Raw genomic sequence first — 22698 nt, forward strand, 5'->3', positions numbered from 1 at the left:
AGTGACGTCATAATCTTCCAGTACATTTTTGTAATTGTATCTCTTCATAAATAAAACACATGAATATCCGTAAAGGCCTATATTATTTATTTATATCGACAGCGCCGGGCGATTCAGCTAGGGCCACTAGGGCCAGTGACGTCAGTGGTTGCCAGGGGGCGTCTTGGCGGGGGACGCGGGGGGAGGGTTGCTCCATTCGACGCCATCGCCCTCGTATTGCGTGTTCTCGAGTCTCGTAATCAGTCGTTCGTCTTCGTCGCCGAATTCACCTCCCATTAGTGACGGCTCGCCGACGACCATCACATCCTGAAAATAATAATAATTTATTACCTTATACATATATTAAGCATTTTTTTTCAAATTTGTTTTGGATTTCTGCTTTTAGTGTAGTTAAATCTGGACAGATTTCTAAATATCTTTCAAATGCTCCATCATCCCAGTAACATAGGCCATATATATTTTTTTGGAATAAAAAAAATACATTCCGCCGACAGAGTCCGCTATTTCAAATAGCTTGCTTTTGTTTATTATCATAAACAAAAGATGATTCGCTATCAGTGCCTGACAGGCTTTTTGATCTAAGGTTTGCATATATAATATAATATATAAGTGTACATACACAAAAAAGTACATGTCAGTGCCTTTTTAGCCAGAAATTTTTAAAGCATTGACCCAGAAAAAGATTTTGACATATCTAAATATATAAAAGGCTCTTCCGATTCTTATAAAATTTATTATGCATATTCAGTAGGTCTAAACCCCTAAGCGATAAGGGGTGTCCAGCCCAATATTCAGTACTTATTTTTTTAATGATATGTATGGCACACAAAAATATAAAAAACACAAACTGTGCCATGAGGTTCATATAGTGAAAAATTCACAGAAAAACCTAAAAAAATTTCATTCCGAATAACCAAACAGTCTCTGGGCATAGCAAGTTTATGTTGGCCTTTTATTACTAATAATTTTTTTATTACTAATAACAGGCTAGGCTGTAATTTTTCCCCAAGTACTGAGACATTAACACATAAAATAACAGTACCTGGATGACCGAGCTTTGCTCGGTATTTTTATTTTTTTTAAATTGTGTTTTTTGGAAATTATATTTAAGTACGAATTACATACTAAAAAAATGATGAATATGAACAATATAGAATATATCCAATGCTGGAATAGCTTTAGTGTTGTTGTCTCGTTAAAACAATTTTAAAAAATAGTATTATTATTCGCCGATAGATGTCAGGAAGATACATTTTTCAGTTTAAATTGGGACTACTCAAACACCACCTTTTTGTTATTTTCTATCATTTATTCCTAGCTAGATCGATTTATCGCCCCCAAAACCCCCCGTATACTAAATTTCATGAAAATCGTTGGAGCCGATATCGAGATTCCAATTATATATATATATATAAGAATTGCTCGTTTAAAGATATATAATATTAAAAACTTATTTAATTTAACAGCCAAATAATCTTTGTGCCTCGAAAAAAAATGCATTTCTATTACCCAAATACAATAATTTATATGGGAAAAAAACATTAGACTATATTATTCCAAATTTAATAAACTCGTTACCAGCTACACTATTTACTAATATAACTAGAAACAATATTAAATTTAAATTAAAAAATTATTACATAAAGCAAACAATTATAAATTACGCATAACAAAAATCAGACTTCGTCATTTAATTCATATTTAAATATTAGAACATCCTGTAGCCGATTGAGAATTCTCGTCAAGAAAAGGTTTCTTGCATCGGCTATGTATGAAGCGGCGGTGTTTCGATTGTTTTAGTGCGTTGTTTGTGCAATTTTTGAGGGTAAAGGTGTTTTGTTGTACATTATGTCACTTTATTAAGTTAATTATAATTAAATAAATATTTTCGACGTCCTGGTGGACAGAAAAACTGTGTCCAATTTATGTTTCCACCATACCAACTTCTACAATTTAAAAAAAAGAAAAAAAAAGGGAATAAATAAATGAAATTATTACCTGTGAGGCAAGACTGAAGTTGGGTCCGGGTGATCGTTTCTTAGCGGGGGCGGGGGGTGCCGCGTTTGCCCCGGCGCTTCCTTTGCGCTTACGACGCTTGCTCGCCGGACGTTGAGACTCTGCAATAAGTATTTAATTTACATATACGTCAAAACCTAGGAGTTTATCCAGTTTTAACTGGATCGAGCTGGATATATTCAGTAATGGGTTGATCGGTTTTAGAAAAAGCATTATTGACATTCTCGAACCTAATTCACTGTTTTGCTGATGATTTTTTTTCTCTGCTTTAAGTACCAAAATTCTTGGTAATTTTATTATATTGTGTGTTTGTCTTATCTTGTTTATGTTTTTAATTTCGTATTTTTTGCAAAACTTATGTTTTACATATATTGTCGTGCATATTAGATAGAAGATTTTATAAAATTATCAGTAGATTTAGTAATATGTATGATGTTGTAGACTTAATAAATAAATAAATAAAATTAATTAATCTTAAAATCAATTTATCTATTGCCCCCTTTCCCATTAATTATTATTTAACGAATTTCCCATTTATGAGAGTTATTAAAATAGTTAATTTCTGCTAGAGGAAATCATTTTTGAAGTTATACTTCTTTAGGCGCGTTATGAAAAATTGATGAGAGTGAAATTTTACGATGCGCGCGCACCGTGACACAAAATTAACAGAATGAAGTTAGTTGCGCATGTTCATGTGTATGTCTGTTCACTGTGTATTTATTTATAATATTAATCCACATGCTTTGAGTTTCTACATTTAAAATACATAGGTGTTTTCATTATACAAGTGCGAATTTTATATGTGCGTCTGAATTATAATCAGAAGTGATTTAAATTGAATATTTAAATCAATACAAATTAATGTTAGAACATATTTGTGATCATGTGTCATCAACCTTCCTAAGTGCTTCAATACAATTGAGATTAACTATCCCTATGTATTATTTATTAATATAAATGACGAAATTATTATTTAATATAATTCATACTAAATATTATTAAATTATTAACGTTAAAAATGTAATATTAAGATTAATTAAAAAAAATGTGATAAAAAGTAAAATCGAACATCAAATTTAAATATTAACTTTTAACATTATAAGAATAATATAATAATTATTTTTCATACGCCAAAGAAATATAACTTCTAACGCGTGTACATAAGTACACACAATATTTTTTTTATCCGTTGAGTTAAAGCATGCTACTCAACATTTTCTATGAATTATTTATATGGTCAATAATTAATATTAAAATATTTATCTATGTGACTGCAATCACTAGGACATATGATTGTTATGACTGTTCGAAGTGAAACTTCTTTAGGCGCATAAGGGTTTTTTTACTGAAACGTCACGAAAATGTGCAACGTTTGTCGATGAAAAGGGAGAGCGATTGAGAGAGAGTGAGAAAGGGAGATCGAGAAAACATACACGCTATTGATGTATTCGTTTAGTAATTACATATAGCAAATTCTGTCGCATAACGTTTTGTGGAGGAAATGCAGATTTTTTATTTATATTATCATCAGCACGTATACAATGTGAATATAGATATACAAATACATATATTGGTACATGATCATCTATTGGGGCTTTTGCCTTACTAATAATAAATTTACAAAGAAGTTTCACTTCTGACATGTACTTTGTACGTACGCACTATTTTTTATGTTCATTCAGAAACGACACTTGTGAGAATACATTATTGACGTACGGAATGTGGTAAGCAAACATGAGAAGAAATAATGTAAATAAATAAATTAATTATTCAAATTAAAAAAAACATGCTGTCATAGAAATGACTATTTTTTTAAATCTAACTACCAGGATCACATAACATGCAAACAGTTTCTAGCTAAACATTATAATGTAGTCTTTGTACGTAAAACAAATGAACGATTTTACTTATAATGCCATGATATTCGTATGAAAATTTAACACGCTAGTCAATATCTAAGATCGCGTGGTACAAAAACTTTATAGAAGCGAGTTTACAGAATACCGGCGCTGTACTTTAGATAAATCATTATAGATATATTTTAGCTTTTATTTAAGATTTATTAACCTTAACGTTCATTAAAATATAAATGGAATATGTCTCAAATTTAAATAGTAGAGAGTAATTTCGTCATATTAAATCATCAAAAAGTACCAGGATCACATAGCCGGACTGATCCGTGTAACTACCAATAGCAATCTCAACGTTTTTAGTCGTCCCATGGCCCCTTATTAAAAACCCAATAAAATAAATAGACACATTATTGTGATTTCAAGAGCTGCCGTAAAAGCCCCTCATAACAAATTTAAAACTACCAGGATCACATAAACAGACCGGTACCCTCTAACCTCCAATAGCGATCTCAACGAACAAACATCCCATGGCCCTTTTATAGATAGATAGATATTGTTGGCCGTAAATACAATTGCTATTGGGAGTTCGAGTTGCCAACGAATTAAAAACTACCAGGATCACATAAACAGACCGGTACCCTCTAACCTCCAATAGCGATCTCAACGAACAAACATCCCATGGCCCTTTTATAGATAGATAGATATTGTTGGCCGTAAATACAATTGCTATTGGGAGTTCGAGTTGCCAACGAATTAAAAACTACCAGGATCACATAAACAGACTGGTACCCTCTAACTTCCAATAGCGATCTCAAGGAACAAACATCCCATGGCCCTTTTATAGATAGATAGATATTGTTGGCCGTAAATACAATTGCTATTGGGAGTTCGAGTTGCCAACGAATTAAAAACTACCAGGATCACATAAACAGACCGGTACCCTCTAACTTCCAATAGCGATCTCAACGTCCCATGGCCCTCAGCGTTGGCCATAAAATTGCTATTGGGAGTTCGAGTTGCCAACGAATTAAAAACTACCAGGATCACATAAACAGACCGGTACCCTCTAACTTCCAATAGCGATCTCAACGTTCCATGGCCCTCAGTGTTGGCCATACAGTTACTATTGGGAGTTCGAGTTGCCAACGAGATCAAAACTACCAGGATCACATAACATGCGTACAGTTCTAGCGGTAAACGTACGTGTGGCCTTACCTGGCGGCGCGACCATCCGCTGCCACTTCTGGAAGAGCGTGGTCTTGAGGCAGTCCCGTGGAGACAGCGCGTACGCTTTGTGCCTCGACATTAACTCTTGCATTGGTTCTAGTATCACGCACAACTGGAAAATAGAGAAAATATTTTTTAGTTCACACCGATTCAATATTATTTATAAACTTAATATAGAGAGAACGTGTAATAAATCGATGAACGCCGGCCACGAAAAAGCATGACCAATTGTCCCGTTACGCTTATTGTCCCGTTGAGCTAATTGTCCCGTTGAGCTAATTGTCCCGTTTCGCTAAATGGCTAAAAAGTTCGCAAGTGTGTTGCCGGCCTATTAAGAATTTGTACACTCTATTCTTGAGGTACCCTAAGTAGCTGGTTCCACGCAATGCTGGTGCACGTCACGGCCTTAAAAACTCAGTTGTGGAGCGAGGGACGACTATCATATATTTTTCAATATAATTAAATTCCATAAATTTCAATAAGCCGCGATTGTGAGTTTAAACTCGGAAAAATAACGTGAGGACAGTTACTAAAACAAGCAAACCAGTGGCGCTACAATCTATTAGATCTGGGCCTCAAAAAAAATTATTTGTTTTATGATCAGTTGTCAATCTAATAAGGTGATCAGCCGACTTTTTCGGTTTCCTCACGATGTTCCTTCACCATTCGATATGGTGATCGGAACCGGGGATCGAACCCACGACCTCAGGGATGAGAATCGCACGCTAATGCCTCTGCTGCTGCACACAAACATCTCATACTTGACCCATAGCCAAAATCGCCTTAATGTAAAATCCAAATCGGAGGGTACTTCCAAAAGTGCATACCCTCAAATAGTTGAGCGTTGAGTTAGTGATTCCCTGACGGGTAATGTTCTTCGCGAGCTGGTCCAGCGAGGCGTGGTCCGGCGGATGGACCGCCTGCCGCGGGATCAGCTCCCGGTGAGCGCGTACCGCCATGTGCCACGACTTTATACGCATTAGATCGTCGAATGTGAACTCGAGGATTAGCCGGCCTTCTGTACACACCTGGAAAAGTAAAAAAATTGGATAAGTAGCCAATCAAGTATTATGTAACCAAAATGTGGGTAAAACTAATTAAATAGCTAATTTGGTAAAGCGCCATCTAGTTGGTTAAAACGAAATTTTGTTTTAATATGCAAGTGACTTGGTTTATAATCATTTTCATTATTTAAATTAATGAACGTTTTACTATTACAGAAAAACGTTTCTTCTCTAAAAATTGTAAATTGTATATATAGACTAGTAAGTTATATAACATACAAGCTGGCTGGCTAAGCTTAGCATAAACATACAATAAATGCGGACAAATCTAAATTATAATGTACTAAAAGACTCGGCCAAGCGTTGCTGTGGCTAAGGTTTTATTACATATAAAAAAAGAAAGAAAGAAAGGTAAATAGCTTAAGTGAAATGTTGGTACTTTTAACACAGCGCCATCTGTTAGAATTGTATCAAATAATAAACAAATAATTTGCAATAAAATAAAATTGCGACTATAAATAATTAAAGATCTAAACTATCCTATCTCTTAATTTGGACCAGACTGTGTGCCAATTTGATTTAAAATCGATTAAGTAGTTTAGGAGTCCATCGCGTACAAACATCGTGACAGGAGATTTATATATATTAAGATTTGAGAATGGTATATCGCTGGCTCTGTTGGTGTATGTGAATTGATGAAAACCAAATCATAACCGATAAATATCAACGTGTATTTTTTTTTTAACATTTCAATAAGGTATAGAATATATATCCTATTTTTTTTCTTGCAAAATATCCTAATAGCATTTAAGTGTTATAAGAATTTTTAAAATCGATCCAGTACTTTTAGCCAATTAGTAACAGACTTATATACAAATCATTCCTCTTTATAATCTTAATATTTAGAAGTATAGATAGTGTAATATGTAATTGAAATCAAGGAGACATTTTAAATCTATTGCAAAACCACATATTTTCAAATATCATAGTCAAAGTGGATATCTTAAAAACTACTAAATTAATTTTGATGAGACTTAAAACAGACATATTTAGTTTGTAAATAAATACACTTAAAGCATATATAATAATAACACACATACTTGCCAAACACAACAATTATGAACAATTTTTACAAATAAAAAGTACCAGGCTAACATAAGTTAACAAGAGCTTACCTTAGTGAACATCGGTTTCCCGTGATGCGTGACCATAGTACAATGATCGCAGTCTAATGTGATGCTGGTATTGTGAAACGACTCCTTGGGCTGTCTCATTGTATAATACAATTCTGACACACCACCTTCGTATATACTACGGAAGTATCGCGGTATGAGCGTCCTTCCTATTGCTGAAAATGATGTACAAAAATGTCAGATACAAGGTTACAGAATAACTTAATTTCTCACAAGAATTGCACACATAATTCACTTTTTCTACCTACATTTTTGTTAAAAAAGTAACAATAATGTAGGTAGACACACGCCCAAACCCAATAAAATAAATAAAAATTTCCATTATTTGACTCAAAACAAATATTACATTTTACATATTACTAGCGTTTAAACTAGGCCTAGTCTGTACCTTAAACAATTATAAAAAATATATATCAATCCATTTCTGACCATCTGATATAGACATCTTAATCGAAATTGTAATAGCCATCTGTTGGTACAAGCTATTCATGGTAGGTCGGATCAGTGTATGTGCCAATATCCAATCTTAAGATTTTGAGTTACACCAGTATTTAAATAATTAAAAAGCTATTTGATATGTTTCAAACAAAGACATTTTATTCATAGATTTACTAACTGTATCGTTTGGGTCCATCTTCTAAACAGAATGTAAGTGTCAGCGTCGCGTCGTCTTCAAAGAATTCCGTCGCAAACGCGTCCCACCATAAATTATCAGAGTCCTGGAATGATATTAATGAGTTTTAGTCTTAATTCTAATCAGAGAGAAAAAATTTGTAAAGCGCCATCTAGTTGGTGAAAATAAATTTTGTTTAGCGCCATCTCGTTGGCAAAGAACAAAACTTTCGTAATGCTACGGACAATTAATTAAAATTTAAAATATTTGTTTTTATGCACAACTGTAAGACATTTACATTGTGTACATATTTTTACCTGTTTATTCTGATAAAATTTAATTCTCCATTAGTCCAATGATAAACATAGAGGTCTAAGAACGCCACAGAGACGACGCTTCAAAGACATGTCTAATCGTACAACTGCCATCTGTCAAAATCCATGGACTATATTTTTTTTAATTCCTATTTTTAGCCAAACTTATGTTTATATATATTGTCGTACATATTAGGTAGAAGATTTTATAAAATTATCAGTAGATTTCGTAATATGTATGATGTTGTAATTAATCTTTAAAAAAATGAGTCAAGACTAAGAAACTAATGTATTGGATGGCATATAATAGAATTTCTTCTCACCTCTGTCCTCTGTTGTAATCTTTTATTGAGTTCATATACTCTGTAGTCTGGCTGGCCGAAGTACGGCGCATGCCTCCTGAAAAATTCGTTTTATAAAGTTAGTTTACATTATTTATAGTAAATAATATAAGGAGGAACGATGTGTTTGTAACGAATTGGCTTAAAAAGTACTGGACCGATTTTAAAAATTATTTCATATCATCATTTGAATGCTAAATTGTCACTGATTAATAGGAGGCTTATCACTAAGCGGTCTCTTCCAGAAAAGAAAAAAAAAGAAAAATGAGAAGTGTACGTATTTTTTGGTTTCGTATTAATCATTGCATAAAAAATATAAAGAAATAATTTCTTTTAATTTCTAATATAATAAATTATACATGTTTACAGTTAAAAAACGTTACCTAAGTTATTTAAGAAATCAACGAAATAAATTCGTTTTCTGTGAGAATTTATAAATGAAAGGCTTGTATATTGTGGAAATATTTATATGATATGATATTATATTATATAATAATAATAATATATGTAACGAATCGGTTCAAAAAGTACTGGACCGATTTTAAAAATTCTTTCACCATTTGAATGCTACATTATCACTGAATAATATTTTATTTTAATTGCAAGACAAAATAAGGATCCCTTCTAAAATTACAATAATATTACCCAAGGTGTAAAAAAATGTGTGAAATATTATCATCGTATGCGCTGCGAAAACTATTGATGATAGAACAAAAAAAATGTTCCACAATATAATATATAATATACACAACATATCAATAACTACAAATAATGTTTAAGAGAAGCCGGGACGGGCCGCTAGTTACTTCTTTTGGCGCGACAGGGAAACATGATGAGAGTAGGTACATTTAAAAACGACATCCTGAAGTTAGCATATTTTTTTTTTCCAGGGATTCCTCCACTAGCACTAGCTGAGCTCTTTGTAGAATCCGGGGATTCCCGCAAGAGAGCCCGACGATGTCGTGGGTGATTCCCCGTCCCATACTCTCGATATTTTAATAAATTATCCATGTCTTTCATCATATAAAATTTATAGCGTTTTACTTTTGATGGGGTGCCACCGAAGGTAGATACGCCACTACTAAGTAAAATCTGTTAATAAAACGAAGCGCTTAGAACTTTGATTCAAATAGTTTTGTAAAAAATTGAGCAGGCTCACATCTCCACCGAAAGGCAGACGGCAGAACCCCAAGGGCCCTACTGAACTCACAGTCAAGAGAAGAACCCGGTATACCGAGGCTGCGTTGGTAATTGTTAAGAATCTCAAATCATAGGTGTTCAAAGTTGGACGCAACAAGCAGATATAAGATCAGCATAGCAGAGGATGAGACCCACAATGCCTGTACAGCCATTAATGATAATGATGGTGGTGATGATAAGGGTTGCGATGATGAGGGTGGTGGTGATGATGACGATTATGGTGATGAAACTTATGGTGATGATGATGATGAATTACTTGATTCCCAATCGGAACACAACTCTTTTTTGTATGTAATAGGAGGCAAACGGGTCACCTTTTGCTAAGGGATACTATCGCCCATGGACACTAACATTGCCACAAGGCTCGCAAGGGAGTTGCCAGCATTTCAAAAATTGGCACGCTCTTTGCTTGAAGGACTGTACCTATGTCGAATTAGCTCGATAATACTTCAGTGGACAGCTGGTTCCACATAGTGCGGATAAATGAGTAATACGTATTGGCAGTATAAATTTTGACGTTCCATACGGGCCTAAAGAGTCGAAACGAATATTATGCCTTCCGTAATTCCGTATCTGATTTTAACTTCGCCTATTCGATAGAGAAAAGTGCGTGCGTACAAAGCACACGTCAGAAGTGAATATTCTTTGTAAATTAATTATTACTAACCCCAATCATGTACCAGTATATGATCACTCCATGTATTTGTATATCTATACTCACACTCTATACGTGATTATATAAATAAATTAAAAATCTGCGTACACTGCACAAGATAGATATACAAATAGTATATCTATATTTACACTGTATGTATAAACGTGCTAATATAAATAAATACTTTTTTAATTTTACGCAAAACGGACCAAATTTGAGTCTAGTTGCGGAAATTGAGTCCACCTACCTAACCTAACCTAATATAAATAAATAAAAAATCTGCGTTTACTGCACAAGACATTATGCGAATGCAGAATTACGATCTAAAGTTCTATGTAACTACTAAACGAATACATGAACCAATAGCTTGTATTTCTTCTCGATCTCCCTTTCTCACTCTCTCTCAATCGGTCGTAATCTCTTTCTCTTTTCTTCGACAAAAACGCTGCACATCTTTGTGACGTTTCGAAAAAAGCTCACCCTCATGCACTTCAAGTTTCACTTCAAAAAATCTCTTATAACCCGTTATCATGCACACAGATTTTGTAACTTAAATGAATACACTATATACGGCCTACCTAAGTTTTCAGTCTATGAACGTAATAAATTTCTTTACTGAAATCTACTTTACCTAAAGTATGGATCCGGTATGGTATGATAAATGGGCGGCGGCGCGTACTCATGGTACTGCAGGTGTTGGTGCGGTGAGATGTGGTGGTACTCGCCCTCACCGCCGAGCGAGCCCAGCGCTACTGGCATGTAGGCCACTTTGTCACCGCGCCATCTATCGGCCGCGTGAAACACCTGCCCCTCTATGTCTTATGCACTTTTTCAAATTTCGAATATCAAATAGTAACAATAAATACGTGTTCCCTTTTTAAATTCACAATTTTAACGTCAATTTTTAATATTATGCAGAATGACGAAACTCTGTGGCGTGTTTGTAAATCACACACAAATGTTCGTTGAACCGATAATTTTCGTAATATCACAATAAATTAGATCACAAAAAAATAAATAGGGTTTTCAAAGCGCTATTCACTAAGTTTTCACATATAATATCTGGTTTAAGTTTCACTTCACCACATCACTTAGTTTAGTTTACTAGAAAAGCCATGTAATAAAAGTTTAAAACAAAAAAATCGTAAACACACTAAAACGCTTAAAATAGGCAAAAAGATAAAAATTAATTAAAATTCACGAAACGCGTGCAAAAAAAAACTCCAATTAATTACGCAAATGAAACAATTCCATCGACAAATCATGTACGCCATGGAAACTCGCGAACACGACTGATAAAATTTCGAATTTTTCGCGCGGGAAGCGCCATCTCAGCGTGAAGAACGTCCTAAATCCATTATATACTTGACACTGATACGCGATTGTGGCCCCTAACTCAATGCAACAGAGGCGATAAGCTCTTAGATAGTTGAGTACACGTAAGCGCGGCAACGTCGCGTCAGCTGGCGATAGAATTGTGTTCGGAAAGGTCAACAATTCAACGTTGTATTTTTTCTACGGGTTATTTTCGTGTAAGTTTGTTTGTTTTCGCTACAATTTAGCCTTTGTGCTTATTCAGTTCCGCATTCCGCTAATGCATGCATTATATCTAATTGAGTTTTTTTTTATTGAGAGATTTTATTTAATTATATTGTATATAATAACATTTATGATGCAATATAATTTACATAAAATTTGCCACTATAGTAGTGCTATAAATAGATTTACAATACTAGTAATCCAGATGTAAAATATAGATAGGTAAAAGAGCATTGTTTTCACCGGCACGGCCTCGCGCGACGTTGCCGCACCGTGCTCTCGCGCCATACTTTTTACTGTTTCTTAGCACATAGAGCGCTCATTACCGCACGCACACATAGACCGGACGCGTACACATAATGCAGTACATAATATACATTCCGCTACGAACATAGGTATGTAGGTGAGCTACGACGCGGTACACAAATCAAACAGTGTGTTATAAATAACTAGCGGAGATGTGCCCGTGAAACTAGTCATATTTTATGCGTTTTGACGATAGAACGCTTTTTTATTATTGAAATATCAAAACGACGTCGTTAGAATTGTTGAAAAAACGAGGTAATTCACGCGTCGTTCTAATTTAACTTCAAGGATTTTTAGCAAAAACTAAAAGAAACAAGGGTTGTTTTTGCAGTAAACGACGTCATGCTAACGTTCGGCACGGTTAAATTAATCGATAAACGTCATTCGCAATTAAAATTGGAACACCGGGTTGCGCGGGAAAATTATTGCTATAATTTTTTTTTCAGCCAGCAACACGAAAAAATTTATGCACATAATACACAGATAAAACTGCACACACGTCAAGCGCGATCGATACAAATGACTTCTAGCACATTTCGCTCCAGTTTCGGCACAAACTTGTTGCTAACACGAGAAAAAGCGGAAACGTAGACACCAAAGAGTCTTATCGCGAGACCAAACAACACTGATAAGACAATGCAGTCGCGAAAAAGCGGGCGTATTAGCGTAGAGTCAGCAACCGAATGTATGTCACGCCGTGTCAATGACTTTAGCCGGTAAACAGTGCTTACACGTGCGCGGGGGACGCGAAATCGAAGAGCGACTAGATAATCTGTCAATCAGCAGAGACAACGCCATTTGACAGCTGTCACAGATGACGCGGAATTCCGCTGATGACGTATTAATATGGCCGGTGTGGCGGGAGAATGTGTATAATTTATTGCCTTTATACCAACATTTCTAATATTATTTAAATGGAGAAATAATTAATTGATTAACTATGAATAAACTATTGACGTAAACAATGGGTTTAAACAGGTGTAAGATTCAGTTTCACTTATCAACTATTTTTATTATTATTAACATGTTAGTTTGTGACCTAAATAAAATATGAACAATACGCCATAGACGAGAGTTCTTGACTTCGATACCTGGCAAATAATTAGTCAGACACTTAAAAAAATCATCAGTAAACGGTTTGAACTTAGTAAAACATAGAGCAAGTAAAAGCAGAGAAAGACTAGAGTTGGCCTAGTGGTTAAAGCGTGTGACTCTAATCCCTGAGGTCATAGGTTCAATCCCCGGCTGTGCCAAATGTACTTTTGTATTAAGTACGTCACGAAATTTTTGGAGGTTCTTGACCCAAAATGTAACACGCCTACGAATATCTTTTACATGTGTAGGTGTGTGCCTGATATATTTACGCCCGAACCCAATAATTAATCCACAATCTCATATAACAATCTGAAATCAGACTGTGACAGTCTATCGATCTCCTATCTGCATCCCAATAACCAAACCCTACGAAGCCAATCCATTTTTGGTGACGGAAAGAATGCAATCTCTTCGCTGTAAGTAAATAAAACCGTACAAATAATATTTAAATATACATGTCTATACTTAAAACATACCAAATAGCTTTTTCATTATTTAAAAAATTGGTGTAATTTAAAATCTAAATATAGGATATTGACACAGTGAAACTGTCCTTTTCATACAAAGGTCTATCCATAACACCGATGGAACTACATATGGATGGAAGATGGAAGGAATGAACATACAGATGGAAATACAAGCTTTCCATGGACACCCTACCATGGAAAGCTTGTATCGACAGATGGCTATTACAATCCGACGATTCCTTATTGGCACATTTTATTCAATATTTAGATTAAGATGTCTATCTTAGATTGTCAAAAATGGATTGAGATAGGTTGCTGGGTTTGGGCGTTAGTGTTTAGGCGGCGGTATCAGTTGTCAGGCGATCCTGTAAATTCTAGCGTTCCGATAATAACTCGTCCCAAACTTAATTCAATTCCTTGTAAAATGTTTTGATATGAAACTTCGAATGCTATTGCAGAAATTTTGCGAAATGCAAACGCCTCATCAGTTAAGTGATAACGCCGTCCAAGGACACTGTTTCGCAAGGGCGTTGCCAGCCTGTCAAGAATAGGTAATATTTTTTTAAATGATTAGTATCAGCCTTTGTACCTTCCCTCGATTTGTAAGTCAGTGTTTTCAGACTTTACTGGGCCATGCCTCAACAATTCTTCGACTTTTTGGGTTTAGCCGTTTTCCATCACGATGTTTTCCTTAATCGTTCAGAATGTTAAACACGCATAGATAAGTACATTGGTGCACAGCCGGGGATTGAACCTACGACCTCAAAGATGAGAGTCACACGCTAAGTCACAAGGCCAACACCGCTCAAAAACTAAATTTTCAAAATAAAACGAAATCGTAAAGTCAAATTACAATTTTTTTAAATAAATTTTTAAACAATCAAATTGGCTCAAATCAAACAGGTCAAAGGTAATTCAAATAAATAAGTTTGTGCATTAAACCTTATTACATAAATCATTCAATATCCCGACCATTCAATGCGTCAGACACAACACTGCACCGGTTTTTCGGGTGTGACTGACCACTATAACCGGAAATACCTGATCGTGAATTACATAACGATTATTTGATTACACTGTAAAAGTGCCAATAGATAATCATGTACCAGTATAATATGATCACTCCATGAATTTGTATATCTATATTTACACTGTATACGTCCTTATGATAATATTATACTAGCTGACCCGGCAAACGTTGTTTTGCCATGTTTTTGTGCCAAAAAATTAAAGTTTATAATTAACAAAAAAACATAAGGGATGATTGTAGATGAAAATTTAGGGTTGCATGTATTTTTGTATGGTGTATCGTAAAAAAATAAAAACGAAAAATATTGTCTAAAAAATAAATTTAAAAAATTAGGGGTGGACCACCCTTAACATTTAGGGGGATGAAAAATAGATGTTGTTCGATTCTCAGACCTACCCAATACGCACACAAAATTTCATGAGAATCGGTCGAGCCGTTTCGGAGGAGTTCGGTTACTAACCCCGTGACACAAGAATTTTATATATAAGATAGAAAATCTGCATTTACTGCACAAGGTGTTATGCCACAGAATTGCCATCTAATATATGTAACTAATAAACTAATACATCAACCAATAGCGTATATTATTTCTCAATCTCCATTCTCACTCTGTATCAATAACTCTCTCCCTTCGACAAAACACGCTGCACATCTTCGTGACGCTCGGTAAAAAAATTACTCTCACAAAGAAGTTTCACTTTAATATACCAACCTTCTGTCGTTTTTTGGGTCAAAGTTCCTCACAATGATTTCCTGCACCGTACGTAGACCTTTCAACAATTTGATAATCTAAAAACTACGAAAAATACTAGTTCAACGAGACAGTATCGTAGTTCGTTCATGCGTCGCATGATTTCTCTTTACTTTCTCGTCACAATACTAAGCTTTGATACTCGAAAGTTGACGTGCAAATGTCACAAACGTATTGATTTATTAACGTGTTATTTCGCAGATTTACTGAAATGTATACCCCAACCCCTCTCTTCTTGTCAGCAAAAGTAAAGCTTTCAATAATAATTAAATAGTACATAAACGTAGTAATGTTTTGTTGGAGCTCTCGAATCCTTTTGTTTTCAAGCATAGACAATGTGTGAGTAATGTGAAAAAAGTAAATAATTACTGTTGATGAAATCACCAAATAATAAGTTAGATATCTCTTCTTGTCAGCAAAAGTAAAGCTCTCAATATTAATAGTACATAAACGTATTAATGTTTTGTAGGAATCTTCGTAAATACAGTTTTCTAGGAATCCTCGAGAATACATTTCGTTTTCTAGCATAAACAATGTGAAAAGTTAATAATGACTATTGACGTAATCACCAAATAAGAAAATAAATTCATAAAATTCTAAATACAGTCAAAATCGTTTACGACGACATCGTTTAGAGGAACATACCGGTTATATTGACCAAATGGTCCCGGCTGAATTATATTATATTATTATTTATTGGCACACATTTATAAATATGTATTTGTATTAAGATGTCTATCTCAGATGGCCAGAAATGGATTGAGATAGGTTATTGGGTTTGGGCGTTAAGAACAACAACGTACGAATCAATAGTCCGGCAAACGTGTCCATGGGACGCGTCAACATCAGGCGAGGCATTCACCTGCTGTAAATAAAAAAAATAAAAAAATTTGGCACTCGGGAACTACCGCTATTGGCAATAAAGTAGTAAAGCATAGCATTTTTTATCAACTTATGCAAATATATTGATTAAGCATTCTTTCTTTGATATAAATTCATCATTCATCTCCATCAAAATCAGACTAACAAGTAACACACCTATATAGTCTGTCTTACTCTAACGCGTAACGGCTGCATCGTCCGCGCACACATTACGTCACCGAGCTCGTCAGAGAAATGTGAATACGCAGTATGCGTTCCGTCCCACTCTAACGCACCTGCGCTAAACCACGACCACGTTAGACCGATGTGAGACGCTGTATGCGTTCTCTCCCGCTCTAGGGCGTATTGGCCGCACCTTTATTATTGTTTCTTTTTCGTTACGGAATTTCCTGATTCAATACCCGCGATAAAATCTATGCAATATAAAAATTAGTGACGCGACGAACTTTTTAGGTCTACGCCTCTCATTTCTGTTACATGATCATTTACCAATCTAACAGGCGAGTAGGTAATCCTATTCCTGACACACGCTATAGACTGTTTGCGTCTGAGATCCTCGCGATCTTTCATTCACCGTTTGAGCGAATGTTAAATGCGCATATAAAAGTCCATTGGTGCACAGCCGGGCATCAAACCAACGACCTCAGGGATGAGAATCGCTCAACCACTTGACCAACAATGCTCTCTAAATAAGTATAATTCTAGGTTAAAACCTAAGTGAATGCGTTCTTACTGTATAACTGTACACTAACATACTTTTTAAAGTCATACATTTTATATGTCGCAGCCAACTAGCTTAGTTAGCCGTTCAATTAAAAGCCTAGCCGTTTAACTAGCGACCTGAAAGATCTTCAGTCAGTTGATCAAACAGCTAGGCAAATGACGATATCGCTGCCAACTAAGTGATATAGCAAATCATTAAAATGCCAAGTGGAAGACATTTAGATTTTATATATATGTATATGTAGCAGCCAACTAGCTTAATTAGCCGTTCTATTATCAGCCTAGCCGTTTCACTAAACGGCAGTGTTTAACTAACGGCCTGAAAGATATCCAGCCGTGTTTGTAATACAAATATTTAACATTTTATATACTGGCTAATGATTAAGGCTATGAAATATTTAAGTCAGAGTCAGAAATATAAAAATGAAACATGTCATAATTGCTTGAGTCAAATGCACAGTATTATTGTCACTACACTTTTCATGAAACTTTGGAAAACACCATCAAACTGTCAATATCGCGTTGGCGATATCGTAAGTAACCAATAAAAATTTCTAAATGCTGCGGTAACTATGAACAATAGAGCAAAGTGATATACTACAGTTTAATAGAGGACATTAATATGTACAACAAATAAAAATATCATATGTCCAAAAAAAATTTTTTTCTTGCTTTTTAAAGTCAAAATCATCCTGGTACGAGCGAATTAATGCGAGACGAACCGCAGAGCACAGCTAGTCATATATTTTATATCCTATTTAAAAAGTGATTAATTAAACCCAAAACGTTCCTAAAACCTTGGACTTGTCAAATGCAATAACATTAAAAAAAATCTAAAAGAGCGACATCTACAATCTATGAGTCAAATCTCGGCGATGAAGTCACACCTTAAAATGCGCTAACGAAATAATTCCAACTGAAAACACACCACCTCCACTTGGGAACAGACCGAAATCAGCAGCTAAGGCATAGGGCCATGAGAAGGTCAACAGATTAAGAAGAAGAAGAAGAAAATATAGGCATTGAATTGGACTTTGGGCCAGTCTATCAGTCTGGTACATCATGCTTCCTTTAAGTCGTAGGAGGCGGAAGCAGGTATTTGCAACCTCCAAACTGACACTAAATACCTGATCTTGAACAGGTGAGAAACAGATTCACCTGGTGTCAAAGTGACAATTGACATCCCATGGAAATTTACAGTATACTCGCTTAGGTTGCCGGCCTTTAAATAATTTTGGGACACGGTGATTGATCTACTCGGTTAAGGAATACATACATAGTTTAATTTGATTTTTAGGTCCCTATTCAAATTATCATGTCACAATCCCGTTAGTGCGCTGTCAAATATCAAACTTATGACAGCTCCTGGCTGTCAATATTTAAAAAAAATATGGATATACGGATACGAAATTTAGGGACACAAGAATTAATACACAATTTCTTATAATTAACAATAAATAACGAAAATAAATAGCAAAGCAAATAATAAAATCAAGGAATATGTAATAATATCACCCATTATGAAATTGAAAAATTGAATAGTAATATACACCTCCCTTTTAAAATTGGTTAAAATTACGTAACGTATGACAATCCGGAAGTAGAAGCGCGACCTGTTTCCTGTTTTAATTGCGCGTTAACATTAAGTCAACACTGAGGTCGTCCGTTTAAATCCCGGCTGTGCAACGAAAGAAAACAGAATTAACATTAAATTAACATAAAAACAATAATGAAAATGGCTTGTGGTTAAAAAATATCTAAACATTCTTAGAATACGCAAAATTATCATAAAAATCTGTCAAGTCAACTGTAACACCAACTCAACAACAAGGATACTTGCCTTTGCATATACCAACTGTAACGGAAATGGGTGACCCATATGTACATAAATATACTGTCAGTTTTAGACAGCTCAAACTTATCCTATATTACATATACAAAATCTTCAGACAGGAGGAACATTCAAACTATGTTCGTGTAGTTCCAAATACGCCCACGAAGCGCCATTTTAAGTCATCCATACAAAAATTTATCGTAAATTGTCTATGATATAATAGCTAATAGCTCAAGATAATTCAATAGTAATTCAATTTGCCTCTAATATAATATGTTTTCCTCATCGGTGCATAGGAAGGATTTTATTTAAGATGAAACGAAATTTTTACAGTTAATCTTTAAATATGTAATCTTATTTTAGAACGTTTAATTTAGAATTATAACAAGACAAAATTCACAATTATAAAAATGCCTTTATAATTTTTAGTCATGTTCAAAAATCGAATTCCAAATTCGAAATAAAATTCAAATGGGGAACGTCGAACGCGGATGATCATCGAGGAGCGAGCAAGAGGTTGTTGATTTAATTCATTAGAGCGAGCGAGATGGTTGTAATGGCGTACGAAAGGGACGGTGATATTGAAAGTTATGCGTAAGACAGAGAAGGGTAGTCTGTTGACGTAGTAGTAGATGAGATAAGGAGCTATCAGCTATGCGCGTTTACATTGGTCGAGTACTCGGTGTGTTGACCTTTTTCGTAGGTAATACACAACAGACACATCAGGAAAGAGACACATTAGGAAAATTGGTCGTATAATATTTTTTTATAAATTCATATCAGAATAATTTATTTATGATCCATATGGGTTTTGTCTTACAATTTTGGCATGATTAGTAATTTTTCTTATACAAAGATATAAGTTGATTAACTTTCTCTGCATATGAAAACGATTTCCTGTACATATTTCATTATACGCAAATGATTTGATATTATTGCGTATAATAAATAATATATAATAATTTTTATTAATGATATAAATATACAAAGTGAGTCATGAGCTATATTCGCGTGTACGCCTGAGTCTTTCAAACTATGCTTTCTGTTTGCATGTAAAAGAATCACCGCACTAGATTTTAATAAACCCAATGGCATTTTAATAATCAAAAGTCGAAAAGTTCCACGACTCGTATAAACAACTCGCCCGTCACCATAGACAGTAAAAAGCAAGTACAAACGGGGCAACACTCACACAAACAACACGCGCACACACACTCAATATTACGACTACTAAATTAAGAAGAACGCAAGTGAATTTTAAATTGTAATCATTTATTCAGTAATGTTATTGTTTTGGAGCAAATTATTATTCTTATATAGAAAGTTATTCTAAGAAAGAGACGGCTTTATTGTCCCGTATTTATTATCAAGTTTTATACAAAAGGAAATTTATGAGAATAATGTGGTAACCATGGTAACACAATATCTGGAGTCGGACGAACCGAAATTTTTTCACTTCTAACCCTTTTCCAGTCCATTAATTGTTATTTTTTATAAATATACTTAGAAGTTAGCTGAAACCAATAAAATATATAAAAATTTTAACGCTTTGTAATTTGCGTTTCAAATATAGGTTCTATTCCCAAGGTAAGAAATATTATTTTTGGTTGGAAGCTTTAGGTAAATGAATAAAGTTTTATAATACGTTAGTACAATTTAAATATAACCACGAGTGATCTTCGAATACTGAAATAGGCAATATAATTAAACAGGTGTAATTAAATAAGTTGAGAAATTGGAATAATAAGAAAAGCATAAGTTTTTATTCAAAATTTAAATAAAAAAATAATATATCAAAATTCATTTACCACCTTCTCTAGATGCGTCATGCAAGCGTGTTGAACTCACTCACACAGCCGCACAATACGTGAATCGAAGACAATAAAACTGCCTATGTGTGCGTTGAACGTCAAGTGCTATACATGGATTGAGCAGTTATGATCATTGCTACGGTGACAAGCAAGTGACACGCGGTAAACGTTTTGACATTTATTGCATACTTGATTAAGTTCCGAACATTCAGTTGCGGCCACAGCTACTTTTACCGTTGAAGCCACTAACATATTATGTATATATAATTGATACAATGGAAAATAAAGTCGATTGGACGATAACATGACCTTCAAAGCTGATTGGAGATAGACATGAAGCTTAAGTCATTGTAAAACGTCGTGAAAATTTGTATTTTCCTGCTTTACTTAAGGAAATATCGGTTAAATACAATTGTAATTTTGGCGCCTGATAGCTGGTGCTTTCCTCACTCAAAGAATAAGTATCGTAAATCGCAATACATCAATGACAGCATTAAACGTCCCTGCCACTAGGACAAAAATTTTTAAATTTGTTTTAATTTGACATTTATTAATTTTTAATAATAAGCATGTAGGTTTTGCTCTATATGACATGTTTACATTTTTGTATGTTGATACCAAATGTACATACAATGTATTTTAAATATATTAACCAAAAAAAAAATAACAAACTAATATAGAGTATATATGTTTAGTTACATTAATACAATTTTATATTTGTAATAGAACTACATTGAAGAATGTTTAGTTCTAGGGATTTTTTAAAAATAAACTTGTATTTTTATTAATATTTCTCATATGTATAGATTACTTATATAACCTTTATTTTTCTTTCAATATTACCAATATCATTTATATTTAAGCTACACTAGGTATATTTATTAAAGGGGTTATAATATATTTTGTAGACCTCATAGCTCTTTACACAATTATCTATCTTAAGATCATGCGTTTAAAAACCAATGAATATTGCGTTCAATCACTTAAAGAAAATAAATTTTATTTTCAATAAAGCATCGCAATTCTTGAATCATAAGATTAACTTTTTAGATAATTTATTTTATTAATTATTTTTATAAGAAATTAAGGATATACTTTTGGCACTTTACCCATGTTACCTATTTCTTTTTGTTTTTACTTACTAGGGTTTCCTAGAAGACATCGCTTGTTAGCGAAAAGGCCGCTTATAATTTTTGTGTAAGTATTTGTTTTCTATAAATGTTACTAAGTGTAAATAAATATCATGTCCACATCTCTAATAATTGGAGACGTCTGTATCAAGTAACAGTGACAGGCTTGAATCCAGCAGCATGATCCTTATTAGTTATCATATAATTTATACATATGTGTGTGTAATAATCAGTCAATGCAAAGCACAAATTAACTAAAAGCCACCGTAGCCCGTACCTGCTCATAAATTCGTGACTTCGTGATCGCATTAATGGAAATACTTTCCGATATTAAGTAATATATACTTAACCATTTTTCATGTCTTAAAGGGCAACTCGTTTGTTTATAGGTTGTCGTTGAAGTTTAATAGAACGTCATACACAAAAATGTATAACGGGGAAGAGTATCGTTAATTTAAAGTAGGTATCTACGAATTAGGAACAGATCGAAGTGAAAAGTTCAGTTCTAGTTTCCTTTACCAAAAAAAGGTCCATACTGCAAAACGTAAATACTTACACTCATTAGATTTGTATTTTTTATCGTATCTATTTTTTTTTAATAATGGGTATGAAGCTCACCTAACTATACTTCCACTCATAGACACATTTTCAGGAACCTCACAAGCGCGTTGCCGGCTTTTTAAAAATTGGTACCCACTTTGTTTAAGGGAGTCG

General features: G+C 34.2%; 1 protein-coding gene across 10 annotated transcripts in view; it reads right to left on the minus strand.

Moving 5' to 3' along the window:
* Positions 1 to 64: 64 nt before the first annotated feature.
* LOC110996651 (LIM domain-binding protein 2) overlaps positions 65 to 22698 on the minus strand; it is a 42185-nt gene continuing 19551 nt past the window's right edge. For 2 of the 10 annotated variants that reach the window (XM_022264433.2, XM_022264435.2), the window contains exons 3-9: positions 8544 to 8619; positions 7910 to 8012; positions 7276 to 7448; positions 5924 to 6124; positions 5073 to 5208; positions 1999 to 2117; positions 65 to 306 (exon numbers count right to left, since the gene is read on the minus strand). In XM_022264433.2, the coding sequence (XP_022120125.1) occupies positions 142 to 306; positions 1999 to 2117; positions 5073 to 5208; positions 5924 to 6124; positions 7276 to 7448; positions 7910 to 8012; positions 8544 to 8619 (973 nt within the window). In that variant the 3' untranslated portion in view covers positions 65 to 141. Of the gene's footprint in view, positions 307 to 1998; positions 2118 to 5072; positions 5209 to 5923; positions 6125 to 7275; positions 7449 to 7909; positions 8013 to 8543; positions 8620 to 11047; positions 12039 to 12760; positions 12959 to 22698 lie in introns of those variants that run through there. The other 8 variants (XM_022264439.2, XM_022264437.2, XM_022264436.2 and 5 more) reach the window with 8 other exon arrangements.

The sequence above is a fragment of the Pieris rapae genome, chromosome 24, assembly GCF_905147795.1.
Source record: "Pieris rapae chromosome 24, ilPieRapa1.1, whole genome shotgun sequence".
Classification (NCBI taxonomy): Eukaryota; Metazoa; Arthropoda; class Insecta; order Lepidoptera; family Pieridae; genus Pieris; species Pieris rapae.